Raw genomic sequence first — 10,300 nt, 5'->3', positions numbered from 1 at the left:
GAAAAAAAAAAAAAAAGACAGGCATGGTAGCTCATAACCTTTTTAATCCCAGCACTGGAGAGTCAGAGGTAGGCAGATCTCTGTGAGTTCAAGGTCTACATGGTGGGTTCCAGGACAGCCAGGACTACAAGAAAGAGAAATCCTAAGGTCTAAGAAGAAACAGGAAATTGAAACCTGGAGCTGTAAGTGGACAATGAAGCTGAGTTGTTTGGGGGTGTTGAAAGTGGCTGTAATGCTTAGATCTTGATGTATGGGGAAGGCCTTAGAGCCTCATCTGTTGGGAGATGAAGCTGACACCCATGCTTTCAGTGGAATTTGGAACTAAAAGAAGTCTGCCATGTTTGTGAACAGTGAGCAGAGAAATTCCATTTGCCAGGTAAAGAAAACAGTGTAAAGATTGCCATCTTTTTGGGGTCTTAGATAAAAGAAGAGTTGACTGGAATACATTAAGAACCACATACCTTTCACCATGCACATAAACTGAAGTGTTAGTATGAAGTCTAATGTAAAGCCAGGAAACTCCAAAAACACAGGCAAATGTGAGCTTCCCGTTAAGACACTTCACATCCTAGAGCACATAAGACTGCAAAGAAAAGCAACTCTTTAGGGAAGAATTCATGGTTCAAATGAACCCTATGACAAAGTAAGCTACAAAGGCAGTGAGTGAGTGGATAGATGTAATAATTTCTCTATCTCAAAAGATGGGAATTAGAGAACAATCTGAAATCTTAAGTATGCTTGTAATGTTCACAGAGATTTTAAAAAGGAAAAGAATAGAAATAAGAGTGAAAAGAGAAATAGTTTGTCCAATGAAAAATACATGTCTGTTGAAGCAGAAACATACTAAACAGGTTAAATAAAAGTAGACAGATTAGTACCTAAAGAGAAAATGATGGATTGAAAGCTTCGTAATGCTGGGCGATGGTGGCTCACGCCTTTAATCCCAGTGCTTGGGAGGCAGAGGCAGGTGGATTTCTGAGTTCAAGGCCAGCCTGGTCTATAGAGTGAGTTCCAGGACAGCCAGGGCTACACAGAGGAACCCTGTCTCGAAAAAAAGAAAAAAAAAAGAAAAGAAAAGAAAAGCAAGCTTAGTAATAAGGAAATAATTTAGAAAACATCACACAGAAATAAAAGAAATATGAAAAAACAATAATTTTGAAAGACAGTTAAAAGATCAGCCCAGATTTCTTTGAACATGTGTTCTAAAAATGGCAATATTTAAGTGAAAGAAGTACAATTACTTTTAAACTATGAAGAAAAAAATTATAAAGAAAACTCAGAGCCAAGGGTGATAGCGCATATCAGTAGTCCAAACAATCTAGAAGTTAAGACGAGAGGATGGAGAACTTGAGGCCAATGTAGGGTGCGTTGAACCTATCTCAAAACAAAACAAATGTAGTTTATTTAGCAGACGATAAGAAAGGAGACAAAAAGTAAAGGAAAAATATTTCTAGTTTGTAGTAAGGTGGACTAAATAAGGATATTGGAAACTAGATCCTTAGATTCTCTGGGACAGGGGTGGGAGAGCAAATCAACATAGCGCAGCACCCACTACTCAGAGCATGAAGATACAGAGAAGATAACAGGTGGAGATAGTGTACAGAGGAGTCAGGAGTTCACCGAGACAGTATTTATAACAGTAGAAATACACAGGGAAGAAACTCCCAATACCTGTTAGGGAATAGATTTCAAGAGCCTAAGAAGTGTGTATACAATAGTAGGATTACTATTCAATATTGGTCAGATTTAACAATAAATATATTACTATGGAAACGTCAATAAAATATACTGAATGAGAAAAACTTGATACACCTTCCAATAGAAAATAGCTTCTTAAGTGGCTTAGGTTTTGTCTTTTTTTTTAACCATTTAATAGTAATACTAGTTTATACTGCAATAGCACATAGGAAAAGGTTTTTCTCTCAGTTTTGACTGAGTCTCCTAGGGCCGAGGACAGAGTAGATGTAAAATTGTGTTTTCAAGTGACAGTCTCAACCATCTCTCTGGAACATGTGCAAGCAGCACACGAAAACTAGTTTCAGAATCCTAAACCCACCACCTGCTGTAGTCCATAAAGAAGGTGGACGTTAACAGAAGAGGCAAGTGTGCTCAGTCGTCTGTGTAAAGTGGGAGGCTTCTGTGGTGGTTTCAATTGGAGAACTCAGCTCTGTTCCTGGGCTTGGTCAACACCTAGAAAAGTGCAAAGACAGTGGCTGGCTAATGCCAGAGGGAGAAGTGGAAGCTGTCATCCTTGGGAGGTTTCTAGGACAAAGATCTGGGCAATCATAGGAGAGAATGCTTGGTAGCCTGGCTTTAAATAGAGTGGCTGGCTTCACAGGATCCTTAGAAGGGCTCTGGGATCCCTCCAGAGAAAGTCTGTGGACGAGGTTGCCCAAACAGGAGACTTTGATCTTGTATTTACATACAAGATCTTGTATTTACATACAAGGTGGACTCTCCTTTCACCTTGACTTCTAGGCTAGAAGCAGACCCCATGTTCTTCCCCAAGGAAAGGAGTTAAGATTTTATGTCTTTATAACATGGCTATATTGAAATTTTATGTGGAAAACTGTACAGATGCCAAGTGTGGTGAGGAACATCCTTGATGTAAACATCAAGATAAATATTACCAGAACCCTCATAGCTCCAAAAGCTCTTCCTGACCTGCAACTGCCCCCTCCCAGGGTAATAGACATCCAAGATAAGATCGATCTTTCTTTCTTTCTTTCTTCTTCCTTTCTTTCTTTCTTTCTTTCTTTCTTTCTTTCTTTCTTTCTTTCTTTCTTTCTTTCTCTCTTTCTTGCTTTCTCTCTTTCTTCCCTTCCTTCCTTCCTTCCTTCCTTCCTTCCTTCCTTTCCTTCTTTCCTTCTCTCTTTTGGTTTTTGAGACAGGGTTTCTCAGTGTAGCCCTAGCTGTCCTGGAACTTACTCTGTAGACCAGGCTGGCCTCTGCCTCCCAAGTGCTGGGATTAAAGATGTGTGCCACCAGTGCATGGCTTAATTTTCAATTATAAAGGCTACTTTACTTTTTTACTTTTTGTCTGCCAATTTTGTTCATTAAAAAGTCCATAGTTTATACCAAAACTACAGAAAAATCACATAATAGTATAAAAGCTTTCCCATCTCCTTTCCCCATATTCCTAATCCCTAGCATTTAATGGAAGTGTGAGAATCAGCCTTAAGGTGGCAGCTTCTGGGAAGGACAAAAGGAGGTGAGATTATGAAGGGTGCAAAGGGACTTATGTCTTATAATGCTTTATTTTATGAGGCATGGCAAAATAATAGTAATCTCATTAAGTAGTGGGCTATTCATCATACCATTCTGTGTGTTTAAAGTTTTTTGAAAAAGAAGTTTTCTTTCTCTCAGAAAAAAAAAAATGTTTTCTCCTCTGGGAAGTGGAGAACTGTTCATGTGGTTTTTATTGTTGAGGTAAACATGGCTTTATGGCTTCTCTGCTCTCCACATGTAAATTAGGACACTTGAGTGAGCTGTGAGGTTGATCCACCTTAGCACCCACTACTTTCATTTCCCTCTGCTCTTCGCCTTTCCCGGGAAGTGCTGTGGTGCCGGCACAGTGAGATGAGAAGTTGTACATTTCCTAATAGATGCAACTCTTCAGAGCTGCAGTAGGCAGGGCCTGCTCCTAAGCAATTACCCCTCATTTGGGGCCATCAGATACACTGCTTTGGTTCAGGTCATAATCAATAATTCATATGTCAATAAGAGAGCCATTAGCTCAGGTGGAGGCAGATGTCTTTCTAATGAAAGGTTCCATTTTCCAAATAACTTTTCTTTTTCGCAGAGAGTTGTGGTTATAGAAGACATAAAAAGATGGAAAACTATGTTGGAGCTTCCTGATCAAACCAAAGAAAACCTCGTTGCTGCCTTACAAGAATTAAAGAAGAAAATACCCTCCAGGGAGGTGCTGAGCTCGACAAGGATAGGTATGCTCCTGTGCTCTGAAAAGTGCTTGCAGAGTGTCTCCCTTCCTCCTGTACACCAGGAGTTACCTCACCCCATATGTGCTTGTCACACTTGCTGGAGGGGACCGTTGTTTAGAACAATTTACTAGCCTCAAGCTAGGAATTTATAGTAAAAAAATAGTGATATATAGTAAAATATAGAAATATAGAGTAAAGCCTTTTTAAAAATGAAATGAAAATACACAAAACACAGTCCTCAAACTTTTAAACCTTTTGTTTTCATTTTATTGTGTGTTGGGAATGGGCTTGGGTTTGTGTTTGCCACAATGTATGGAGGTCAGAGGACACATTAGTGGATGTTTGTTCTTTCCCTCCAACATGTGAGTCCTGGGATCAAACTCAAGTTGGCAGGCTTGGTGGCAAGCACCTTTACCCACTGAGCCACCTTGCTATACCTTCCCTACCTTTTGATTAGTTAGCAGAGTTGCTAACATAAAATAACAGTTATCCTATAAGGTTTTAAAAGCATGTGTCCAGTGTCTATACTTACCATATAGACTACACACAGGTAACATTTTGAATGCACTTGATGCTGACTGTGCAGAATGATTAAGAATGATTGGTTGTGACCTTGAGGAGCTGAGGGTTTGGTAGAAAGGCGATGGTGTAGACAAACAGCAGCAGTACACTACAGTAGCTATAAATAAGCACATGTGACACTCTGTCCACTCGATCTGGAGAGTCTGCATGTGATCGGAAAGGATAGGGCAGTCGCTACAATCTGGGGACTTCAGAAAGGCTTCATAGAGGTGGTGATTCAGTTAAAGCTTGAAAGAAACTCAGCTTAATCTGTCATCAGTGGCAATAACTGGTGAAGCCTGGTTTATAAAACAAAACGATAGCAACATTTGCCACCGTGTCATTTATTATAGCTTTGGAAATATTTCAGAGGTGAGTGAGGGAGCTCGTTGAATTGCCGTTTTAGTACAGCACACAACTGTGGCTAATATGCAAGAGAAGAACAACATGTGTTCCTCAAGCTGCTCTCAGCTCCCCAGGGAGCCCAGGGCAGTCCTTTACAGCTGCTGCTCCTGCCCTCACTAGTGCAGCCATTGCCTCCTCTGCCTCCCCTTGACCTCCTGTTCCTGAGAAGCAGGAGAGAGCAGCATCACCCTGTCACTAACAGCTGGGAAGAGCTTTACAGAGTCCCCGGGGAGCCCCCAGGAGTCTTAGAGTTGCACCCCTGTAATATAAACCAGAATCTGAGGAAATTAGATGCTTAAAGAATATAAAACCCTATCATTATAGCCATGGAGATGCTCCCATCTGCTGCAGGATTGGCTGTCTTTATAGGTTGTGGTCACTAGAGGGCAATGCGACCATTCACATGAGCCTGTAAGGTCTTTCCACCAGTAGAGGGTACTAGTGTTTAATATTTTATGACCTGTTTATTGATGCATGTATGTATGTATGTGATCCTGTTTAGACATATACCACAGATGCCACACGTGATCAGATCTTAAATCTCAACATAATAAGCTAGGATTGTCCTAAAAGATGGACAGGGATGGGAAGGATTTTAAAAACCATTTGTTTGACCACTGAGTGTAGTGAGTGTTTTCAAGAATGGGTGTGTCAGGTATCCAGAGATTACAGCCAAGGGCCGGAACAGAACTACCAAGAGGTTTGACTTAGCAGGAATTGGAACCCATCCAACTTTTGAACCCTGACCTTACTCGAGCCTTCCTTCAACTTGAAATTGCATGGGATGCAGAGAGTTCTTGGCTCCTTTACAGTTCTATCAGATGAAGATCTTATTTGGATCATTTCCTGAGAATGTTTATGCTTCAACTTTTAGCCTTCCTGCCTCCCTACCTTATGGGATGTAAGCACCAAGCATCTACAGAGTGCTTCTGTGTGCTGGAGCTTCGGGGTATAACCAAGACAGGAATCGCTCCTTTCTTTCTGGAGCTTCAAATCTGATGGAAACAGGCAGTTTAATAAGACTTTGCTCTGTAGCTTAGTATAGTGCTCTGACGACGATGGGGAGAAGTTAGCCAAGTGTGTGGAAGTAGGGAAGAAAGTGTTGAGGGATGTGTCAGGCAGAGGATGCGTCCTGGGAGCTGTGTGGAGGGTGGAGGTGGGAGAGAACATGGTCATGTTCCAAAACTCCAAGTTGTTAGGTGTGTTTAAAATGTAACATGCCAGAGAGTGTGCAAGAAATGCAGCTGAGAGACAGGCTGGACCAGATGGAGAAGGCTTTCTGAAGCAATCTGGCAATATATTAGTTATCTATTACTATATAAAATTCCCCTAAAATCTAGCAGCTTAAGAAAGTAGTGTTTCTCTCTCTCTCTTTTTTTTAAAGATTTATTTATTATTATATGTAAGTACACTGTAGCTGTCTTCAGACACTCCAGAAGAGGGAGTCAGATCTCATTATGGGTGATTGTGAACCACTATGTGGTTGCTGGGATCTGAACTCAGGACCTTCGAAAGAGCAGTCAGTGCTCTTAACTGCTGAGCCATCTCTCCAGTGCCAGTATTGTTTCTCATAGTGTCTCTGACGGTCAGCAATCCAGAAGCCAGTTTATTGGAGTGGTTCTGGCTCAGAGTGGGTTTGGTTTGGTGTGATTTGGTAGGGGCTCTTACAGTCAGTCTGGCTATGACATTTACAATGACCTTGAGCTCCTGATTCTCTTATTTCCATCGCCTAAAAACTGTGATCAGAGGCGAATACTACCCCTCCTTGTCTTTTAAGAGCTTGTTATTAGGCTGTTGCTTAAATCAATGCTTCAGTCATTTGAGGGGCTTCCTAGATGCACATTTTAGAGGCTTGCTTAGAGCACGCCCTCGCCTCAGTTCCTTATGGCTGCCCCTCACAGCAGCTGAAGTCCCCAGAGCCAGAGATCCAAAAAGGACAAGAAAGTGAAACAACCAGTACAGAAGCCACAATTTGTTGTTTGTTTCATTAGTTGTTTTTTTTTTTTTTAAACTGAGTTTTATTGTGTAGCCCAGGTTGGCCTGAAACTCACTATGTACCCAAGCTAGCCGCAAACTTGTGATTTTCTTACCTCAGGCTCTCAAGTCCTGGGTCACAAGCACAAGCCTCCACACCTGACTTATAACCATGCTCTCTTCAAGTGTGCTTTTATTTTCTCTAGTCCCTCCTGAGAGCCTACAGGTAGAACTCTGTTAAACCTGTTCTTCATATTTTTATGTCATATTCTTTATCCTGTTATTCTGGGCATTCTGGGTAATTTCTTCAGATACATGTCTTCCAAACTACTAATTCTCTCTTCTGCTGATTCTAACTCATTCATGAGCTCTTTATTTCAAAGCCATTTTCATTTTTTCCCATTTCCTATTTCCTATTTCCTCTAGAACTATAGAACATCCCAGAGGAAATGTCCAAGAAGATGTTGGATGCAGCCTTTAATCCCAGCAGTCAGGAGGCGGGAGTGGGGGGTGGGGGGCAGGGGAGCGGGAATCACTGAGTCAAGGGCAGCCAGGGCTACACAGAGAAGCCCTGTTTCACAAGATGAAACAAACAAAACAGAAAAGGTATTGGATGGATAGAACTGAAACTAAAGAAAGACTGTAACCATTTCAGTGGGAATTATTTATTTATTATCAACATATAGCTAGGGAGTGAGGAGACAGAAATAGATATGCCTTTGCAGGGAGACTATAAGGAAAACAAGGAGCCAAGTCCAAAATCCTGGTGCACTCAGATATTTAAGGGATTTATAGGATCATACTGAGAAAGTTGGCCAGAGAAACAGAAGAGAATGTTGGCATTGAAGTGAAAGGAAAGAATCAGGGTTTTCATGAAGGTAGGGTCAGCCATATCTGAGATTATCACTGTGCCAAATAAGCTTAGTCTAAAAATGGAATAGTTTATATTTGAAAAGAAGTCATTAGTAATTTCAGGACAGTCTCAGAAGCAAGGTGGGGGCAGGAGCTTGAGGAGCAAAGGAGGGTGCAGAAAAGAGAAAGTGCTTTTGAGAAGTTTGCTCTTAAAGGGGTGACAGGGTGAGGAAGGGAGAGGAGATGGATGAGAACAGGGTTTTAAGAGAGGAGAGACTCTGAATGTTGAACACTAATGAGAAGGATCCAGTCGAGTGAGAGGAGTTAGCATCGGAGGAAGCTTACAGGCCGAGGTCTCTGTTAAAACTAATGAGCAGCGTGTGTGACGATTAGCGCCTTGGATCGTTTGATCTGTATTTTATTTTCAATCTAGAATAATTCATTCACTTGACACATATCATGGACCTTAATATACCATGCCTTATGCCGAGTGCTGGAGAATGATGCCTAGTCAGTGTTTGTAAGATCCTCAGTTTACAGCTTTCCTTCCTTAGAAAGGAAACATGTGAGTGTCTACTTACAACTGACCTTTGAAAATCAAGTCAGGGTGTGCACTGGAGCCTGTGGGAGTGCAATAGCACTCTCCTCTCTCCATGGAGTGGGAAGGGTTTTCACAGACACGTGCTTTCCATAGGTCAGAATGAGCTCCTGTTCATTTCAGGCTGAGGCATGAGGAAGGAAAGGAAAGCCTGAAATCCCAAAACAGAGAACTAGAACATGGATGCCTGGGGAGGGTGGCAGCAGCAGGTCTAGGTGGGCTTGCCTGTGAAGAAACTGGACAGCTGGACAGACAGCTGCCTCTGGACTTTGTATCCAGCGTCGTGCCTTCTAATGTGTATTTCCCAGAACTCTTAGAAGAATGGTTCTGGGTTCCTGTCTCCTCTCTACTGGAGATTTTCATCCTAATTTCTTATTCTTCCTCCCCGTTAGCTGCTCCTTTCTTCCTTTCCCAGACACCTGTTTCCCTTTCTAAATGCTGGCTGGGCACTGTGCCCTTCTTTGGCCTCTCTCTCCCAGCGGGCTTCTCCCACACTCGCACTTCTCTCTCAGGACGCAGTGATTTTGTTCTGTCCGAACCCAATGTCTTGTCTTGGTTCTCATCTTCCCAGACCTGTGATTTGAAACCATTGATTATTTTCCTTTCTCTTGGCATAAGTGACACTGAACCGGCTGCTACTTCTGTATTTTTAACCGGTTTCCCTCCCAGCTCTTATCTCGGTTTGTAATTACTTATTTAATTATTTGTTTCTTTATTTTCTATTTGCTGAGCAGTAACTCCATGCCAGCAGGGCCGTGCTGCTGTATGTACTGTCTCATGCCTCACTGCTATAGAACTGGAGTGTAGAATGTACTTGTCCAAGAGTGGGAAGGGACAGGATTCAGCGGGATTCTCCATGGCTCTGCTTGCCTCCCATCTCTGTTTCTCGCTTTCCCCAACAAGGATGCTTCTTCAGGAAGGGCAGCCCAGCCTCGAGCTGCCAAGCTACCACACTTAGCCCTGGGCAGGGCTCCAGCTTACCCAAGGCCTTCATCTAAACTGCCCTGTGTGCCTCCTGTCTTTTTTTTTTTTTTTTAAGATTTATTTATTTATTTTTTGTATATGAGTACACTGTAGCTGTACAGATAGATGGTTGTGAGTCTTCATGTGGTTGTTGGGAATTGAATTTTAGAACCCTGCTCCCTCTAATTGGTCCCGCTTGCTCAGTCCCTGTTCATTCCGGCCAAAAATTTATTTATTATTATAAATAGGTACACTGTAGCTGTCTTCAGACACACCAGAAGACAGCATCAGATCTCATTACGGGTGGTTGTGAGCCACCATGTGGTTGCTGGAATTTGAACTCCTGTCTTGATCTGTGTGGGAATCTTAGATCCTAGGAACTTTGTCCTCATTTGCATGCCTACACTTTTCTCAAATCTCAGTAATCCAACAGGCCAAAAAATAAATAGGTCAGAGAAACTGATTCTTATTTTTGTTTACTAAGTAAACTAAGTGTTTGTAATAGGCTTGTCAGCCATTTGTCCTTTTGCCTTTCTCTTCTCTCTCTTTCTCTGTCTCTGTCTCTGTCTCTCTCTCTCTCTCTCTCTCTCTCTCTCTCTGTAAATTGTTTGTGTTCTTTGTTGGTTTACTGGTAAGAGTTCATCATTTTGGTTTTTGAGACAGGGTTTCTCTGTATAACAGCACTGGCGTCCTGCAACTTACTTGTAGATGAAGGCTGGCCTCAAATTCACAGAGATCCTCCTGCCTCTGCCTCCCAAATGCTGAAACTAAAGGTGTGGTGGCACACACTCAGCCTGCATTTTGAATTCTTCTATAAACTCATTTAATGGAAATGCCTAGCTCAAGTGAGACTGTTAGACTAGAAATACATATTTGGAAGTAAGTCACAAAAATGAGTGAATTCTCTGAGTTAAAGGAAGGACTAAAAGGCCAAAGGCTTGAACCTGGAAGGAAATTCATGGTAAGGAAGTGGGAAGAAGGCCAGCTATAGAGAGGCTAAGAGACT

The 10,300-nt window shown here is 42.0% G+C and overlaps 1 protein-coding gene across 2 annotated transcripts in view; it reads left to right on the top strand.

The window, feature by feature from the left end:
- The window catches only part of Tceanc2 (transcription elongation factor A N-terminal and central domain containing 2), a 38,426-nt gene that overhangs the window by 8,452 nt on the left and 19,674 nt on the right, over positions 1-10,300 (top strand). For both annotated transcript variants that reach the window (XM_031378067.1, XM_031378066.1), the window contains exon 3: positions 3,803-3,944. In XM_031378067.1, the coding sequence (XP_031233927.1) occupies positions 3,803-3,944 (142 nt within the window). The remainder of the gene's footprint in view (positions 1-3,802; positions 3,945-10,300) is intronic.

The sequence above is a fragment of the Mastomys coucha genome, unplaced genomic scaffold (genome assembly GCF_008632895.1).
Source record: "Mastomys coucha isolate ucsf_1 unplaced genomic scaffold, UCSF_Mcou_1 pScaffold18, whole genome shotgun sequence".
Classification (NCBI taxonomy): domain Eukaryota; kingdom Metazoa; phylum Chordata; class Mammalia; order Rodentia; family Muridae; genus Mastomys; species Mastomys coucha.
This window is presented reverse-complemented; position numbering and strand designations above follow the sequence as displayed.